Genomic DNA, 20,548 nt, shown 5'->3' with positions numbered 1-20,548 from the left:
TCAAACTCGAGAGCTGTGTGTCCCACGGTACCAGGGCAGGAATTTCAGGGAGGTCACGAAGGCCATGGCCGTCGTTGCCCCTCAGTTTGGCCTTGTGCCCCTCAAAACAATGGCACAGGGGCCTTAATGCCCCAGCTGACTGTACCACTTTCTCCTCTGTCTCTTTCTTGTCATGTAGACACCAGTGTCTCTTTCTGGACTAAAATCTTGTTTTATTTGATGGTCTTCCTGCCCTGGCATTTGGCCTTTGTGCCCTCCAAAAAAGGACAACACCAAAGGCCAAGTGTTCTTGCCCCTAAAATGACCCCACCTATCCGCTTTTCAGACGGATCTGAACCCCTTTGACCTCCATTAAATATAAAAAAATGTTTCAAAAAGTATAAAACATTACATGAAAACAAAATAGCCTCCTTCTGAGGCTTACTGGCAGTACTTATGAGGGCGCTGATTAGTCCAGCTGTTTGCGAGATTAGCTCTGGTCACAGACACACACACACTCTTATAGACGGCTCGCCTCCTGCCGAGCCATGCCATAAAAATGTAGCAACATTTAATGAGGTCTAGAAAATGGTCAGAATAAATGATCACTTTCAAGGCTCTTTTTTTTTTTTTTTGGTGGAGGCTTTTGGATCTGCCAAGATAGTGAAAACATTGATCTCACACACTCACATGCATACGTGCATAAGTGCACACACACACACACACACGCGCACACAGAGCGCGTGCGGCTCTCTCTCTCACCATCGGCCCGGGACCCTTGGTGACATCTTGCTCCAATTTGAGGGAGGCTGTGTGATTGGCCAGCTCCTTCAGATCGTAACCAGCGCAGAAATTCCCTCCTGGAGGAGACCACAAAATTACAAAGTATGGCAGCTGGAAAAGTCAGAGAGGAAGGGAAAATGACGAGGATGAAAAAAACAACAAGTTGAAGCTGGAGTCGGCTAGGGCTGCAATTTGGACAGCGGCTTGCATGAGGACGACCGCTGCACGCTGGGATGGATGACTGACTGCTGGCATACAAATGGTTTTCTTCCCTGACAAGCCCCAACACATACACATAAGATACTGTACACACACAACAGCATTATACATGCAGAATCATGCGTGCGCAAACGCGCATACTTTGCACACACTGGCACACCGTAGCGTCTTTGAAACACTCTGTGCACGCACAGTCTGCACACACATACAAAAAGGTGCATCATTTATGTGATATTGATATACAGTATCTGCATTGCAGCACACACACACACGTATGCGCATACAACACATACACACACACTTACAGTACAATGCTCTCATTAATGGCAGGCACCAAAGCCCCTTTTCGTTGGATTCATGTGGTCATTACAACATTACCCAAGAGGCCTACAAATACAGTGACATAGACTGTTAAATCTCTCTCCTTCTCTATGCTTTGCTCTCCCTTTCCCTCCTCTTCCTACTCTCTCTCTCTCTCTCTCTCTCTCGCCGTCTGTAATGAAAATAGTTATGACAGGGACGTACGCCAGCAACACCCATAGACTGTGGGCTTTGATTACAGGCATGGGTCAACGCGGGGCACTTGTATAAAAACACAGTGTCACACTGTTTATGGGAGCAGCAGTGTGACCGAGCACCTTTGTCTTCATATAAAAGAGAAAATGAGAAGCTCTGGAAAGCTTCTCTCTTTCATGGAGGGCTTTGGTGACCGTCGACGTGCTTGGGAAAGACTTTAAAAAAAATTCCCCAAAATTTTTATCCCACGATTTTGTAACACATTTTTTCACCCAGTGCCAATTGTCTAAGTAATCCTGGGCGCTACACTCCCTCTGCCAGCCTAGGGAGAGCCTAGAGCCGAGCTCATGCCTCCTTCAATCATAGACTGTATAAAAGAGATGGACAAAGCCAGACCGCTGGTTTCTACAGACCGAAAATGAAGCCGATTGTTCAGGAATTTGAAATCCGCCATCTCTAATATAAGCCCAAAAGCACGTCGGGAACAGGAACCGGAAAACAATCCCCAAAGAATGCTATTGGTTGGGTAGCTTGTCAATCAAGAGCGGGGGCGGGGAATGAATGCTATTGGTTGTGTAGCTTGTCAATCCAATCATCCCGCCCCTCTTAGAGATTAGCCTACTTTATCGTAATTTTTTGAATAAATGGGACCATAATTTAGCAAAACGCATATCATGATGATTGAAAGGAGACTTTAAACTAGCGACTGGAAGCATATAGAATTTATGACCATTTTTATTAAGGTAAGAAAATATAGTCTAATGTTTGTCAAAAACCCATCCGCTTGCGTTAAAATAAATTCTTTCTGACACCTACAGGGGTAAAACAGCGAAACTACAGGCCATTCATCTGAACTGTCTCTTCCGTATTGGAGTCAATGTAAAAATCTCAAGCTGGCCCCTTGCCTTCAATGCATGAGAGCTAGCAAGCCGGTTCTTTTCACCCGACAGGGGGGAGTTTCCCTGGTTAGACGTAGCGCGTGGAAGGAACACATTATTCCAACCAGTTCCTTTCCCCTCCATCAGGCGCCCCGGCTGACCAGGGGGAGGCAGTATAGAGACCAGGATTACTGCATGTTTTTGTGAGGGTACCTACCCTAGGGGACACGGGGAGAACATGCAAACTCCACACAGAGAGGCCCTTTCGCCAACCCTACCTAGGGTATGGGCGCTTGGGAAAGTCTTTTAAGAAGCGTTCTGATCGTAAACCTCAGCTGTTGATAAAAAAAATGTTTAAGAGAAGCGTACTTAGGTTCAAGTGGGCAGCTCTCGCAGTTTAAAGGGATAGTTCACCCAAATAATTACTTTTTTTCCTATCGATTAGTCACCCCATGGAGACTTGAATTCATGGATGTTTTTACGTTTTTGTCAGCCAATAATTTGATGACCAGTGGACCGGTAGGCAGCGGTTCCGGTAGGAGACACAAAGGAGACTCTTTGTGTCTCCTAACGGAACCGCTGCCGGTCATCAAATTATTGCTGAACTATCCCTTTAACCTGTTACGTTTTACCCCATTGCTCTGCAGGAGGCTAGCCGTAAGAGGGTCTGTGTGTCGGGAGCTAATCTCGCGAACCTCTGGGCCGATCAACGTCAACATCACAGGTTAGCCAGTAATTCCTAGTTCTACATTGGAGCCACAGTGTCAGTGTAGAGACACAGGAAACCAAAGGCAGAGAGACAGATCGGGATGCGAACCCGCCCCGGGTCCTCACACTCTCAAGAAGCCTATGGTCTGACTCTGTGTACCCACTCGCTAAGCTAACCGCCGGGCACCCCAACCTGTTGAAAATGTTGACCTCATAACTACATCCCTGGGTTCAAATCTAGCCCAGTCTGCTTTGTAAACTGTGCAATGCTCTGAACTCCAGGATGTGCCGTCTCTTTCACCTCTTTGGGAGGGACTGCTAAATCAAATTGAACGTGGGTTTACTATTTATGTGTAAGACCCTTTTTCTAACAACATTAACCTTTATTTATATGCCATTGCATGATGAATTTACTTGCTGACAAGAACTGATTTACTACCCTACAACGCGTGGTAGCATGTAAATCAGTTCTAGTTGGCAAGCGACACTGTCGTGCGATGGAGTATAAAGTACACATACAGTAAGCCTCTTACCTTTTGACTGAAGCTCATTATTACGCTATGTAGGGACTGTAGATGAAAATAAGCTATAAGCTAACTATGGTACAGGACATCAAATGGAAACATTTATGTTTAACTGACTGTACATTACCTTAGAACAACAAAAGTTTTTAAAAAATACGAGGTTGCATACACATCCAATCTCTGCACAGGAACCAGATGAAAGCAAACTATTTGCAACAGATTTATTCAAAAAATCTGGTGACAATGTTTCATTCCACATGCCCTCATGGTGACCTAGACAGCATGCCATGAAGCTGGTTCACGGCCAGATTCCACCTGACCACAGAAAAGTTACAAAATACCAGATATGGGGGACTCAGAATATGTGCCAACACATTCAAAGCCTACACAGGCCCAATTACATTTAATTTTGTCAGGAGAAAGAAAAAAAAATACGCCCTCAAACACAAACATAAAATGAGAGCAGAGAGAGAGAGTGATCACGTTAGCACTAATTTGAACAAAAATGGCTTCCTCATGTTTGGGAGAAACGGTTTCTCCTGAACAGGAAGCTGTCATCTGTAAAAAGCTTGGAACGGATGGCTAATCGCCACTGAGGCCCAGCCATCTCGTTACAGCACTATAGGTGAACCTACATAAATGAATGTGCACTGGGACTGTTAACAATGCATAATAGACGGGCAAGAATTGCACGCCCAGTGCCGTTTTTGCTATAGGGCTTATTGCAAAGCGCAACGCTAACCCATTTAACCCTTTAAGACCGGGAACGCATCTGTGTAATTTTTTAAGATTTCTTTGGGCTATTCAAAAATAGCAGATATACAAGCTCATAGCGCGGCACCGAGTGCCGCGCTATGAGCTTGTAGATCTGCTATTTTTGAAAAATCGTGAAAATGTGTGCAAATCTTTGAATATATATATTTTTTTAAAGCGAACATTTTTAACTCTGTTTCAACTTCTGGGGGGTCCCTGGAACAACATATTTTGAGATGGGGGTCCACGGCCAAATACATAACATTTATGAGAACCACTGATATTATAGCAACATTAGTTAGGATTTAGAAGACATTCGTAGAATCCCCCAGAAGCAAAGATTTGAGTTACAAAATGTTCGCTTTAAAAAATATACATATTCAAAGACACACGATTCTCCACGATTTTTCCCAAAAATAGCCCAAAGAAATCTAAAAAGTCACACAGATATGCGTTCCCGGTCTGAATGGGTTAACATGAGCCAATTATACGTTTCCACCTCACACGCTGGTTTCTGTTCAACTCTGAACAGCCTTTGTTGGCAAACCACCAGCATATGAAGTGTTGGGAGTATTTAAATGAACCGAATGCTTGATTTTTCTTTCTTTCTTTCTTTTTCTGCCAAATAACTGAGCGGGCAGTTAAATTCAAGATTCATATAAAAGTACACAAGAGTACAATTCTTTGGTTTTGGCTCCTCAACCATTGTAGCAGAAATATTGTTCAATAACAGAGATAATTTAAGAATAGCAACAGTAGTAAATAGAGGGTACAAATAAATGCCATAGTAACATTAATCATAGCACACTTTGGTGCTTGAAGGAGCTGTGTGCGAGGGTCCTATGTCTGCTGCACGGCACGCGTGTGTGCATGCATCTGTGCACACGCGCACGTGGTGTGTGTGTATGTGTGTGTGTGTGTGTGTGTTTGTGTGTGTAGTCAGGCAGACAGGAATAGGCCTAGTGGCAATCGCTCATGGGAACCACTGTACACTCGCGTGCTTCAATCAATTGGAGCTGGAGTGCACTTTACAATGCAGCCAGACAGGGAGTAAGTACTGGCGGAGCCAGGCTGAAGACATTATTTCCACTGTGGGAAGAAGGTGTTCGTTAAGTGTGCGAGTGTGTTGATTATGATTATTTTTAGAGGTATGGCATAATTCAGGTTCTCAGTGCTTGATACAGTGCAGGCCCCGTCGCAGGTGTGAGAGTGTGTGTGTGTGAGTGTGTGTGAGTGTGTGTGTGCGTGCGTGCGTGTGTGTGTGTGTGCGTGCATGTATATACGCACCTACATTATACAACACTGCTCTGGCCACCTCTGCTGGATTTTATGAGTCCAATTCAAACCAAGTGCAATTCTATTATATAGGGGCCAATGCAAAGAAGATTATGAATTGTAAAGGAAAAACAAGTGTAGAAGGAAGAGGTGAACGCACTGTGTCCAGAACAGAACGTTGTGGGTCAGCAAGGAATCAATGAACCACTTAAACCCTATATACTTTGTTGACCGGAGTCCCCCACTAGCTTTCTTCCCCTCTACACCATATATATTCGCCGAAAAAAGCAGATCTACAAGCTCACACACAACGCGTCACGTTGTGAACGTGTAGATCTGCTATTTTCGCCGAATGTTTGCCCCCAGAATCAGGACGCTATAGGGTTCATGCAGTTAAAGGATGATCTGGGGAAAAGAGGAGTAAAGGAGGCAGTGAACATGAAAGGATGAAAGAGAGATGAATTGTGTCTTTACTGACTGGTAGAATGGTATTTACATTATTTGTTTCCGTCCCATGGCTGCTTGCAAGGCCCTTTAAAGCAACGGGACACTTTGATTAGATGTTTTGGATGTGTTGTTACCTTGCCACTCCAAAAGTGGGCGAGATATCAAAAATTGTTGCTCCATTGATTAGAAATTGATCATTCGAAATGTCTCCTTATTGACTTGCATTACAACCGGAAACAGTCAGGTCAAGTCAGTCAGAGTTACGTTCCCATCTCGAATGGCGCTCAACAAACAAAGGTTTACTGTTGCTTTATTACCATGATTACATTTTTCAGCAAATGGTAATGTATCACATTTTTAAGCTGAATCCTATCATGCTACTGTGAGAAGGACATTGACATGCGACAATCTGTCATAACACTTCCTAATGTGCTCTGTGTCGAGTCTATACAATTAACCGAAAATATATCGAAACCGATATTTAGAACCAATAACCGCCAAAATCTTGCTGATGTAGGTTAATTGGATAATCGAGAAGCAGGATTATTCTTTTTAAAATGTTATAATGACTAAATCGATTAGTCTTGTTAACCACTTAACCCTGTATTATACTATACTTCATTGTACAACGGTGGCATACAATAGTGAATAGTGATTGTTCATTCATCGTAATCGAGGCAAAAGTTCAAAATAACCGTGACGTCGATTTGAAGTCATATCGCCCAACCCTAGTCGAGAGCTTGAGCTTCTTGGCGCTAGACAACCTTCATTAGCCTACATAAAACAATGCGTTTCATGTAGCTAGGCTGGCACAGAGATCAGGTTAAAACTAAATCATTGGAGTTGGACTTTAAAGGTTTCAGGACGTTCAGTTTTACCACACATTAAAAGTCTTTGTCATGGTCCTTCAAACGTGTATAAAAAGTTTTTACAAAAAATTCCACTCCATTGATCCATGGCAGGTGTTTATCTCTCACATTTCTAAAGCCTTTTCAACTGCAATGAAAAAAGAAATCTTTGCCTGCGGGTGTCGCTGTTGATGGATTTTGTCTGTCAATTATCGCCTCTGCTCCGCCCCCCCAAAGGAAAGGATAGGGGAGGGGAGGGGCGAGGAGGAGAGTGGGCGGGATTAATGGCCTGTGACTTCACTGCCCAAGGGCCAAGCACAGATTACTTTTCAGCCTAATTATTCAGAAAACCCCAGACCACAGAAAATCCACTGAATGTTCAAAGTTCAGATTTAAAAAGTGAAAATGAATGTCATAGAACCTTTAAAGCCTGATTCATACTTTGTCTTATGACAGCAGCAGCACGTGCCGAAAACATCTACAAAGTATTTTCGGCGCACGACATGATCGCATGATGGAGCTTAAATTAGGCATAGGCGAGCACACCAGGCAGTCACACTCTCACCTCTGCCATGAAGGACGGCCACGCTGAGGGCCGGGTCTCCGTCGAAGGCCTTCAGCTCCGCCAGCAGGCGAGCCGCCGTCTCCTGGTTCACCGCGTTGCGTACCTCAGGGCGGTTTATGGCCACGCAGACCACCGCCCCGCATCGCTCCGAGACCACAACATCTGAGAAGAGAATCAGAATCCGTTTTTATTTGCAGTGGTGGAAAAAGTATACTCAAATTCTTTACTTAAGTAAAAGTACCAATACTGCATTAAAGAAATACTCAAGTAAAAGTACAAGTAAAAGTTTAGAAAAATTTACTTGAGTAAAGGTACAAAAGTAGTGGCATCAAAATGTATTTAAAGTACCAAAAGTAAAAGTACTAAAATAAAGGACTAAAATAGCAGATCTACAAGCTCACAACGCGTCGCGATGCGACGCGTTGTGAGCTTGTAGATCTGCTATTTTCAAATACCTAGGTATAAAATAGGGCTAAAGTGGTTAATGTATGTTTCATAATATCATAATTTATATCTGAAAAGTAACTAAAGTTTTCAAATAATTGTAGTGGAGTAAAAGTACAATGTTTGCCTCCGAGATGTAGTGGAGTAGAAGTAAAAGTATTGGAAATTGGAAATACTCAAGCAAAGTACAAATACCTCAAAATTGTACTTAAGTACAGTACTTATGTAGGTAAATGTACTTAGTTAATGTACGTAGTTACTTTCCACCACTGTTTATTTGTCAAATAATTCAAGAAAGAGATATAGACATGGGAAGACTAAGAGACAGAGAAGGAAAAGAAAAGAAAGACAGAGAACAAGAAGGGGGGAGGCGGGAGATGGAGATTGAGAGGCAAGAAAAGAAAAAGAGACATGCTGACATACTGCAGACGAGAGATATACTCTATGGCTGCACTTAGAAAGAGAACAATCCAGAAAGAGAACAATCCAAAAACAATGACCCGGCAGACCCACAGTACGAGTGATGGAGTGTAAAATGGTCCTGTGTGAATGGTTCTGATGACAGAAGTCATCAGAGAGAGAAAGACGGATGGAGAGAGAGAGAGAGAAAAGAGAGAGAGAGAGAGAGAGAGGGAGAGAGAGATGGTGGTCTGGCTAGAAGATGGAGTTGGGCTGAGATGAAGGCCTTGGCTCTCTACGAGCGAGTGTGTGCGCATGTGCACGCACCCTACATAATTTCATGCATGTGTGTGTTTTGGCGTGCGCATGTTTCCAGCTGTGGCAGCTGACCTGACATTGTTTGGGGTCAGCACGGGGAATCCAACCCTCAACCTCAGCCTGAGCCTTGCCAGAGAGCAGTTTTACATCCAAGACAGAACGGCAACTAACGTTAAACAAGTCACCGTGTTTCACCCACAGCTCTCGTTCTCCCTTCGAAAGACAGGTGACTGCTGACGCATGTCACGATGTCAATGACAACGTTATTGAGGAATGAGTGCATGTGAATGTGTGAATATCAAACGTCAATCCAATTTAACTTTAGTATGTCTTGTCTTTTGGCAGATGAAGGTATGGTGCAGCCAATGGTGGACAAAGTAGGCCTGCTCAACCCCAGTAAGTATAGATACTACAAGTGAAAGTTTCGCAGTCAAATGTATACTTGAGTTAAAGACAAGTACTGGAGTACTTGCTTTTGAAGATCGACTATTTTTACTATTATTACACTATTACTTGAATATTTCTGTAAAATCTTTAAATTTGGGAGGATATGTCTAAATTTCAATACAGCAATGCATTTTACATTAAAATGTGCTTTGTAATTTGTACTTTTGAATTCTTAAGTATTTTCAAAAGCATGTACAGAGAACACACTCCAGTAGGCAACTTTCACTTGTAGTTGAGTAATATTCTACATGGGGCATCTATATTTTGACTCAAGTAGGCTACTGGGGTTGAGAACTTTGTCCACCACTGGGTGTGAGGAAGTAGTAGGTATATGGGTTTAGGATGGTTTGAGTGGATTTGTGTAGTTTTATTCAAATAGTTTTAATTCCCACAATTTAAGGCGGAAGATGGCAGTAATTATGGCAGTAAAAGCACCAATATGATCAGATCAGATCAGATAACCTTTCTCATTCTATAGTGCATCTCAAACCATCCATGATGACTAGCTCTCTGGTCCACAGCACAGAAGGAGTTAACTCCTTCTAGCTATGGACCAGAGCAGTGGTGTAAAGTAACTAAGTACATTTACTCAAGTACTGTACTTAAGTACAATTATTAGGTATTTTTTACTTTACTGGAGTATTTACAATTTTCAGTACTTTTACTCCTACTCCACTACATCTCAGAGGTATAATATTATACTTTAACTCCAATATTATACTTTAACTCCACTACAATTATTTGAAAACTTAAACTTAAGCTACTAGTTACTTTGTAGATTTCGATTATCATTACAAAACCTACATTAACCATTATTATTACATAAGCCATTTGAAAATAGCCGATCTGATGCGACACGTTGTGAGCTTGTAGATCTGCTATTTTCATAACATTTGTACAGATTTTACACATTTGAAAACTTCATGAAATGGGACATTCTGCAGTACTTTTACTTTTGGTACTTTAAGTACATTTTGATACCAATACTTTTGTACTTTTGTACTCAAGCACATTTTGAATTCCTGACTTTTACTTGTAAAAGAGTATTCTTACATTGCAGTATTGATACTTTTACTTGAGCAAAACATTTGAGTACTTTTTCCACCACTGGACCAGAGCTACATGATGACATGAGTCTATACCGCCCTCTTTTGGCATTACTACGTTACTGCATGACTTGGGTCACCTTGTCCTGCGCCCTCGTCTCTTCTTCCTGCGGTGCTGCAGTAGTAGTTGTGGTTGTTGAGTCGTCTCTGCACCCCACAACGCTTCACAATTGACCGTCCATGGTCTCCATACATTGTTCTGTGATATTCTGCTGCCACGGTGCGTGTCCACCACCATGTCTGACACACTTTAAGCGCCATGGTACTGGACTAGTTCCGGTACGCTCTGCCAGGCGCGCAATATAAATGACCATTGGCCAGATCTGTAGAGGCGCCCTCTAGTGGAGTGAATACAATCATTTCCGTCTGGTGGGGACATATTTTATTTTCTGCCCCAAAAAGTGTATTATACAGAAATGTTGGGGTCCTGAGAGGCTTCCCACCCTAGAGAATAGACTTTCAACAAAACAAAACTGCCTTTGTTTAGGTGAATAGCGAAATAGTTTTATTGTTTTTTACTAAAAAGGTGGAGACCTCGCGGCATTGGAATTTTCGGACTATGAAAATAGCAGAGCGCCTGGCAGAGCGTTAGAGAGAACTCGCTAACGCTAGACTCACTCATCAACAACACACATACAATAAACTCTTCAAACTATCGAAACGCAGCAGTACCCGTGTCACCTTTCATGTATTAGGACATAATTCATCTAATTAACTGTAAACTACAGTACCTAAAGTTGACTGAGTAATTTCAACAAAGGTTTTTCAAATTCTACTAACTTTACCCCACCCAAGTGAACGCGTCCAGTGTTGCCAGATTCTGCGAGAGAAATAAGTAACCAGGTCCATGAAAACAAGCCCAAAAGAACCGACTAGGCTACGGCTATATTTGAAAATAGCTCACAACGCGTCGCATTGTGAGCTTATAGATCTGCTATTTTCAAAATAAGAGAATAATTATCTTGGGGAGGGGGATAGTTCATTTTGGGGGGGGGGGAAATACATTTTAACAACACAAATCTTGTATGGGGGGGTTCCTGGCACAAAATATTACCAGATGTCCTGTGGACAAATATATATTAATTTGGGGGTCCTTAATATGAAAATGTTTAAGAACCACTGGTTAAAACTACATTAGGAAACAACTCCAAAAAACCGCAAACATCAATATTTACAAGCGACTTTACAGAAAGACAAGCCCAATAAGCGGATAATAAGCGGACATGGCAACACAGGTCCCTGTAGAATCACAGGAAGGCGCAGACAGTACTGTTGTGAAATGACTAGTGTTGTAGGGTTCAAGGCAAACAGCAGGGGGCAACACTGAGTCATTTGGTCATTCATTTTACACATAGTCATCACAGCAAACTGTTTTCATGTTTTCTTTTTTAATAAAAGAGATTCCTCTTGCGTTCTTTTTTTTTGTATACAGATCTTAAGGCATCATGCACAAAAAATAAGCCATACAAAGGCGTACGCTTATCTTCTACATAAAATAATGAAGCTCTAACATTTAAGATTGGCAAAGTTAAAAATAATTTTGTACAAATATGGCATGTAAGCTGGCATGTCAGTGAATCTCAAAGCAGGTCATCTCCTGCTTTCACAGTATTTTGTAAACATGGCTTTGAGCAAAACAGGTCTGAGGAAAAGACAGAAGAGAGAAATAGAAAGCATGCTTCAACGCGGAAGACGTGGGATGAATTTTCCCCCGGAAAGCATGCAACAATGTCCTTGTCCTCAATGGTATTTACAATGCATACCGTTTACCTCCAGCACACATGCTCAGGCCTTTTTTTTAATTAGTATAATTATAATTATCATTAAGACACCAAACAAACTGCATGAACATTAACTAACAGACAAACTAAAGCCTAATTTATGCTTCGGCGCACCACAGAGTCGCGCGCCGAGAACAGCCGACCTACAAGCTCACAACGCGTCGCGGATGCGACGCGTTGTGAGCTTGTAGGTCTGCTATTCTCGGTGCACGACAACATCACGCGACGGAGCATACATTTGGCTTGACTGACAGGGAGACACACACACACGGAGGGGTTAAAGTCCATGTATCCCACACGGTACATCCCCATCCCAGAGTCCCCACCATATGCTGAGGTCGCTCACACGTGGTCGTCGTATAAACGCTACAGCATTTTCCCCAGACACGCGTTCAAAACCTTGTAGTGTGTCCACCATGAGGGAGCGTCTGGGGGGAGGCATCAGTGGATTTGGCACCGTTGTGTCCAGTTGTGCTCTTCTATGTTGGCCTGTGTGTGCATTTACGTGTGTGTGTGTGCGTGTGTGTGTGTGTGTGTGTGCGTGTGTGTGTGCATGTGTGTGTGTGTGTGTGTGTGTGTGTGTGCGTTATACGACGTTGAAGACCATGGATAGATACTGTTCATATGACACCTGGATCCAACCATCCTGGTCCGTATCGTACCTCCTGAACACGTCGGTCAGCCTCTGTGGAAAGTGAAATGTTTGAAAGTGATTATATGTACTATGAATATGCACGCTTTCCTAAAACAAATATGGATATTCTCATATTCAACTACTTAGGCCCTATTTTGTTCTTCCTCGTACATTGGTGTCGTACAAAAATTGCGAATCTACAAGTACGCAATGCAACGCTAGATCTGCTATTTGCGTTTTAGAAAATTGTTAGAGAATTTGACATGCCTATAATGACATGCACAGATTCATAAAATCCCCAGACCAGCTTGAAAAATATGGGCACGGAAACTCAACGAATAACACTCTCCCTTCCTTCAATACGAACTGTGGAGCTGCCCTTGAGCAAGGCACTTCAACTCGCTCTGTTCACATAGCTATTCTGCCTTTATACTCCGTAGTACGACAGTGTCACTTGCCAATGAGAACAGATTTTCAAGGCAACAACTAGCTTGTGGACCTGTTCTTGTCCATAAGGGACAGCCTTGTGCAATGAAGTATAAATTAAGCTTCAGGTGTAAAGATAATGTTTGAGATAGATGGAATGAGTTTTTCCTTGCCACTGTCGCCAAATGCTTGCTCGGAGGGAAAACGCTGGGCCTCTGCTCTAAATGAAAAGTGTCTTGAGTCAACTTATGATTTGGCACTATAATAAAACGGAATTGAAATTTGCATTGAAGTTGCTCAGAGAAGACAGCTGGTCTCAAATCAATCTTCCCTGGGTAAACAAATGTTAAAAGACTGGCTGTCTGTGTAATGAAATAAAAATAAAATAAAAACACCATAACAGCATTGTACTGAGGCCTTCCTTACAAAATCACATGCAGGTAAAATAATGCAGTAGATCGGTATGCATATACTTGAGTATTTCAAAAAATATATATATACTTCTACACCACATCACAGAGGCAAATATTGATTTTTGATAGCTTTAGTTACTAGTTACTTTGCCGATTTAGATTATTATAACAAAACATACAGTTAATTATTTATACTTTATACTAGGGGTGTCACTCGTTGATGCTCATTAATGTTACATGCATCAAGGCAATTATGTTTCTGCACGTTTGACAAATTTTGAAAAATGTGAGTACTTTTACTTTTGTATTTTAAGTATATTTTGATGCCAATACTTTTGTACTTTGACTTTAGTAAGATTTTGAATACAGGCCTTTTACTTGTCACAGAGTATTTCCACATTGTTTTATTGCTTCTTTAAAAAAATCGGAGTACTTCTTCCACCACTGGCAGTGAATCAGTTACCTGTAGTACAATACAACACTGGATGAAGTCATCAAAAGCTACTTGTTGCTTCCTCTGGCGGTCAAACTTCTCTATCAGTGTTGCATAGAACTGGTCTGACAGACGGTACCCTAGATAGGACAAAATACAACGTTAGAACCGTTCTCTATTAGAGCAACCACCAATACAACAATGGAATACAACACCCATCAGCGTAAGACAATGTTCTATTTTCACCAGTGTAAAACTACAACAAATCAAATCAATCATCTGATCATTAAATGAAGTGTACAATTTAGTTTTGTCTTTATTTTTGAATCTTTTTCGTGTTATATATTCTAATTAGGTTTAAGGTTTTAATAAATAATGTAATGTTTTGTATTGTTTTTTCTTCTTTTTTTCCCTCACATGGCCGTAAACGTGGTTGATTGCTCAACCTTCAAGTTATACTGGCAGCGTACACACACAAGAAGACATTTAGGTGCTGATCGGACCAGCAGTTTGCAAGATTAGTTCTGGACACAGACAGACGGACGGAGAGTCAGACACACGCACAGACCAACCCACTCATAGACAGCTAGCCCAATGCACCATAAAAAACATATCAAGGGTGGTGCGTTAACATCTGCCAGCAAAAAAATGCAGATGAATTATCATTATTATTATTATTGTCTACTCAATCAGTCATAATGACAGGTGATGAACGACAACAAAGGATATTTTTTCTCTGTATTTTATGTTGATTTGAACTGTTTGGTTGCTACTATATATATGTCTATGAAATTAATTCAAGGACCCTAACGGAAACAAGTCCACAAGGACTTTTTTGGTCGGACCTTTTAGACAAAGTATAAATTTCTCCCTGTTCTGTACAACATTAGGACCGGTCAGACAGAGGTAGTCATGACAACCTCATTTAGAATCATCAGTACCATGATGTGTATCCATTTCACTGACCTATTTCCACAGGCTTAAAAGAAGCTCATAATAAGGGCAGTAGTCTTTTATTTTTTAATAGCTACTTCCACCCATTTAATGAGTATTTTCACCTGAGCCTTTAGAGGTTGTACATGATTAATGATGCAGCAGCATTTGGTGATCACAGAGGCACAAACAGATGATTTGCATTTAATAATGGTCTCTCGATTTTTATAGCGCCTTTATCCAAAGCACTTTACAATGTGCGTTATATTAACCCATTCACACACACATACACATTCACACACCGATGATGGAGGCACCCATGCAAGGCACCTACCCGCTCATTGGGAGCAGTTAGGGGTTCAGTGTCTTGCTCAAGGACACTTTGACGTGAAGCATGGAGGAGCTGGGGACTATGGCGGCGCGGGTGGTCGAGTCAGGATTTCAGAGGCAATTATGCGGGCTGCGGGTGAGCGGGTCAGCCGCTCTCACACGCAAAAAAAAAATATATATATATTTTGTACAACAAGCTTGTTTATTTAGCCCATGACAATGTTGTGCTACTGTAGACATTTAAAGCGACTTTGGGTACCTAAAAGAGCATATAAATCTTATCTTTTTTTTCCCACCGCGGGTCGCGGGGCGGGTTGAGCCATAGATTTATATATGGGTTCGCGGGGCGGGTTGAGGCGGGTTGGGTTCCGTGGCGGGGCGGGGCGGGTCATGAAAAAACCCGACCCGCACATCACTACTGGGGACCATACCAGGAACCTTCCAGTTCCCAGTCAGCCAGTTTACCTCCTGGGCCACTGCCATCCGAGGTACAAAAAAGGTACAAAAAGGGGGAAATACACATACGCAACATGTGAAAGGTTCAGACGCGGTCACGATTTCAACAGTTTGAAGAACACTAGCTCCAATGGTAACACACAGCAGAGGGCATGTTCTATTAACCCATTCCATCCGGGAACGCATCTGTGTCATTTTAGGATTTATTTGGCTATTCAAAAATAGCAGATATACAAGCTTGTAGATCTGCTATTTTTTTTAAATCTAAAAAATGTGTGCAAATCTTTGAATATATATACATGTTTTTGTCCGTGGAACAACATATCTTGAAATGGGGGTCTGCGGCCAAATACATATAATTTAGGGGGTCCTTGACATGGAAAAGTTGGAGCACCACTGATATAGTAACATACTGTTAGGATTTAGAAAACATTTTTAGATACGTATTTGGCCCACGGACTCCCATCTCAAAATATGTTGTTCCAGGGACCCCCATGAAGCAAAGATTTGAGTTACGAATGTTCGCTTTAAAATAAATATATTCAAAGATTTGCAAAAAGAATTCCACGATAAACATTTTTTTTGCAGATATACAAGCTCATAGCACGGCACTCGGTGCGGCGCTATGAGCTTGTATATCTGCTATTTTTTTAATGGCCAAAGAAATCTTAAAATGACACAGATGCGTTCCCGGCCTTAATGGATTAAACACACACACACAGCAGGGCTGGGGTACAGGACACATCTGACCTTGGAACCAACACAGCGAACGGTACCAGAGACGTTCACGGGGCCCTCCACCATCAAACATCTAAATTCAAAGCCCATCATACGTTGCTGCTCACCGAATCCGGTCAACGCCTGTTTGAGCTCAGCCTTGTCGATGAAGCCCGAGTTGTCCCGGTCGTAGGTCCTGAAGATGTTCTGCCAGTCCGTGATGTACTTCCACACACCGGCGAACTCGTTGAAATTCACCCCACCTTTGTTCTCCCTGTCAAACATGGCTGGAACAAAAGAGAGACAGAGAGAGGTCACAATTGAGGTCACACGCACTTTTATCTTTTTTATCTCATTCGTTGCCTCCTCCCCTCTTTTCCCTCTAACACAGCAAATTTGAGCACACAGTAAAAGTGAGGGACCTTTTTTTTGTTTTGTTTTACTTTTGGGGGTCTAATGACACTCCTCACACCACCATACGCTCCCACATGATGAAACCGTGTTATGACTAGAGGCTTGATCTCTCTCCCCCTGCTATTCAGTCCAATTACCTCCTAACAAAAGGGAGCGTTATCACCGGAAATTCGCTGTGGTGCTGCGGGACCATTCGACAATAGATTTGGATGCCCCGCAAGGAACAGAAGTGCAACGATTATATTTCCACAAATAATACAAGAAAAGAGGATTAAAGCACTTATGAGACCCAGGGAACAGATATATTTGGCATATTTTGCTGTTTGTAACAGAAAAGTAGGGAGGCTGACGGCTTGTTAGAGGCATTGGAACGCCTCACCAGTGAACAGAGCAAACAAACTACGGTAGATCAAAAGGATTCTTCAAAAGGATGTTTCCGAATGGGAAATTAATTTAAATATGTAAAGTTTACGGAATGATTTGCATGGGTGGTACTGGTTACAGTGCGACATACTTTTAGCAGTTTTTTAACACACTCAGGCAGGCCTAATAAGAATGGGCTCCTGAAAGTCTCCAGCCAGTAGCCTGAAGTGTCTTCCACAGCTGGCTTAATTGTAAAACCGATCAATATTTAACGTTAATGGTGATCGACTGCTACCTTTCAAGACTAGCTCTCCCATTTTCTTCCCCATGTTTATTTCCCTTGTTTTATTTATTGATGGGCAGTGGTGGAAAAAGTACTCACATGTTTTACTTAAGTAAAAGTATCAATACTGTTAGAAATACTCTGTTACAAGTAAAAGTCCAGAATGAAAAATGTACTTGAGTAAAAGTATTGGTATCAAAATGTACTTAAAGTACCAAAAGTAAAAGTACTCATTATGCAGAATGTCCCATTTCAAGTTTTCAAATGTATACAGATATTTAGAAAATAGCAGATCTACAAGCTCACAATGCGTCGCGATGCGACGCATTGTGAGCTTGTAGATCTGCAATTTTCAAATGTCCGAAATGTAAATAGGGCTTAAGTGTTTAATGTATGTTTTTTAATAATAATCTAAATCTACAAAGTAACTAGTGACTTTAAGTTTTAAAATAATTGTAGTGGAGTAAAAGTATGATATTTTTCTCTGAGATGTAGTGGAGTAGAAGTAAAAGTATTGGAAATTGGAAATACTCAATTAAAGTAAAAATACCTCAACATTGTACTTAAGCACAGTACTCGAGTACATGTACTTAGTTACTTTCCACCACTGATTGATGGCTGTAAGTTTCCACTTAACTGAGAGCTGACTTTGTGTCTGCCACTTGTTTACCCAAAACACAGACGGAAATGAGTCGGTCGCCATGGAGAGGGCAAAAATAAACAAACGGGGGACAAATGTCTGTTGTGTGTGTGGGTGATGAGTTTGGAATGTCAGTAGATATACTCACATATGATGGAGCGGACAGTCACCGGGTTGAAGGGCGTCCATGTACCTGTGGGAGAGAACAGAAGGATACTGGTTGAAGACCACAGCACCGGGAAGTAGTCATGGAACAAGGACTGGGCTTTGCCGTTGACCACTTTAAGCCCTATACTTTGTCGTACGAAGTGTCACACTAACATAGCCCACCTACAAGCTCACAACGTGTCGCGTCGTAACACATTGTGAGCTTGGAGATAGGTTATTTTAGCTACTTTTAAATATAATTACATGCCCCACAATAAAGTCGGCAGTTTGAAAGTGGTTAAGACTTGAAAGCAAACTGTTACAAAAGTATGACTCAAATATCGCATTAGGTGTACTGTCACGTTTTCTCCAAACCTTACACAAATCCACCATGTACCTCCATGTTTATGTCTCCATTTGCGTCTGAATAGAGTTTCTACAGTAAATCTCCACACTGACATCTTCATATTATTCATTAAATGATATCTATAGACCGCCGAAGTCTGACGTCATTTACACATCCTTTGTTTGTCTACCTGGTTTGCAGTTTTCCACCCCCGTTCTGAATCCCATAGACGTATTTAATATCGCGTCAAATAAGAACTGTGTTCCAAAAATAAACAAATGACCCCGGCGGGTTGACTCTTATGGATATGAAGCATCAACTGACGGTGAGAAAACGCTAATGTTACTTCCGCCGAATTAGTTACATTTTCGCCAGAAACAGACTGTATCAAATATAAGTGACTGACTATCATAAACGATACAGAACCTCCTCCCTGACAATAACGCCGACACGCAGTGTTTATTTTTGGACCACAATTCTTATATGAGACGATTCTAAGATGACCCAATGTTATTCTCCATAGAGAAATTACTTCCGCAAACCTGGGGATGAACGAGTGACATCAGGACTTCGGTGCTCTATTGCTCCAGGGAACTTACTATTGATCAGCCCTAGACTGAAATTATGAATTTTGAGTTAATTTAATTTGGCTGCGATCTTCCCACGGTCTATGTTGGCACCAATTCATAGTTTGGGTACAGAGGATCATTTTACATCATTCTCTAGAGGGAAATTATATTAGTAGTGATGTTCTGTACAGTCAGGTGATAGAGGTTAAGGCTCAAGGTTAAAGGTTCAATTCCCAGTGCAGCCACCAAAACTTGCTCAACCTCTAAAGATCTTAATGGATCTTAGACCATTTCTGAGTTTTGTTTTATATATGACCTGGGTCCCTAGACATGTCAATGCAGCCAGAATCATAAATAAGCGTTTTGGGCACAGGCAGAACATTCTTGCCCACTGGTGCATCGGGCATTGCTGGGTGCTCCAGTGAGCACATTTGGCTGTGTTTCTCTGTGGCTGCACTAGCAATTCCGGTTGGTCAGAGGAAGAGCATTACATCCTCCCACCCAGTGAAACTCACTTTCAGGTGAAAAGAAGCGGTTGGAAACTTTCCGTTTATCAGAGGACACCCTCTACACCCTCCAAAAGAGGCAACCAGTAACAGTACAGAAAAAAATGGGAGAAAAGGGGGAAAGTGAAAAATATATACGTATATATAATATATACTGTATGTATTGTATATACGTATATATACATACAGTATATACAGCATGTATATATACAGTATATCATACTGTATATATACATGCTGTATATAATATTCAATTCAACTTCAATTTCACCCTTGTGATATCTGACTAGAATGGGAATGGGGAGAAAAGCGAAGTGAAAGTGAAAGCGGAGAGTTGGAAGCAGTCCAATTGGAAGCAGAGACCAATTGAACCACGTTATCTCAAAGCAAAAACAGTTATTAAGAGGGTGGTACTTCGCACGGCGGGATGTTTAAGATTAACCCAGGCACCTAAAACCCTGCTGACTCACCACACCACATTATCAGAGAGAGACAGACAGACAGACAGAGAGAGAGAGAGAGAGAGAGAGACAAACACACACACACACACACACACACACAAAGAGAGAAAGACAGAGAAAGAGGGGGGGGGGCAGTGCAGTTTTTGCTGCAGTAACTTGAACTAGCTACTCTACTTTCACTGACCTAAGACACTGCCATGTAACTGCATCTGTAGACCATTAACCCATTAAGACCTGAGGCGATTCTTTAAAAAAAAATCTAAATCATAACATTTTTTGAAAAATATATAAAAAATATTTTTTCACGATTTTTCAAAAATAGCAGATCTACAAGCTCGTAGCGCGGCACTCGGTGCCGCGCTATGAGCTTGTAGATCTGCTATTTTTGAATAGCCCAAAGAAATCTTAAAATGAGACGCAGATGCGTCCCCGGTCTTAATGGGTTAAAGTGTTTCTGCAAAGATGTTTCAAGCATCTCTCTGTTGTA

The 20,548-nt window shown here is 41.7% G+C and overlaps 2 protein-coding genes across 2 annotated transcripts in view; both read right to left on the bottom strand.

The window, feature by feature from the left end:
- The window catches only part of LOC308076872 (enoyl-CoA hydratase EchA19), a gene marked incomplete at both ends in the record, with an annotated part of 34,860 nt that extends 24,456 nt beyond the window's left edge, over positions 1-10,404 (bottom strand). The window contains 3 exon segments of the mRNA XM_080417393.1: positions 742-839; positions 7,496-7,657; positions 10,290-10,404. Coding sequence (XP_080273519.1) covers positions 742-839; positions 7,496-7,657; positions 10,290-10,404 — 375 coding nt within the window.
- Positions 10,405-11,580: 1,176 nt separating this feature from the next.
- Positions 11,581-20,548, bottom strand: part of pdcd6 (programmed cell death 6) — a 25,304-nt gene continuing 16,336 nt past the window's right edge. The window contains exons 3-6 of the mRNA XM_080417640.1: positions 18,181-18,225; positions 16,461-16,619; positions 13,927-14,036; positions 11,581-12,675 (exon numbers count right to left, since the gene is read on the bottom strand). Of these exons, the coding sequence (XP_080273766.1) occupies positions 12,577-12,675; positions 13,927-14,036; positions 16,461-16,619; positions 18,181-18,225 (413 nt within the window). The 3' untranslated portion in view covers positions 11,581-12,576. The remainder of the gene's footprint in view (positions 12,676-13,926; positions 14,037-16,460; positions 16,620-18,180; positions 18,226-20,548) is intronic.

The sequence above is a fragment of the Gymnoscopelus braueri genome, assembly GCF_963280865.1.
Source record: "Gymnoscopelus braueri genome assembly, chromosome: 21".
Classification (NCBI taxonomy): Eukaryota; Metazoa; Chordata; class Actinopteri; order Myctophiformes; family Myctophidae; genus Gymnoscopelus; species Gymnoscopelus braueri.
Note: the sequence above shows the minus strand (reverse complement) of the source record. Positions and strands in the feature narration are given on the sequence as shown.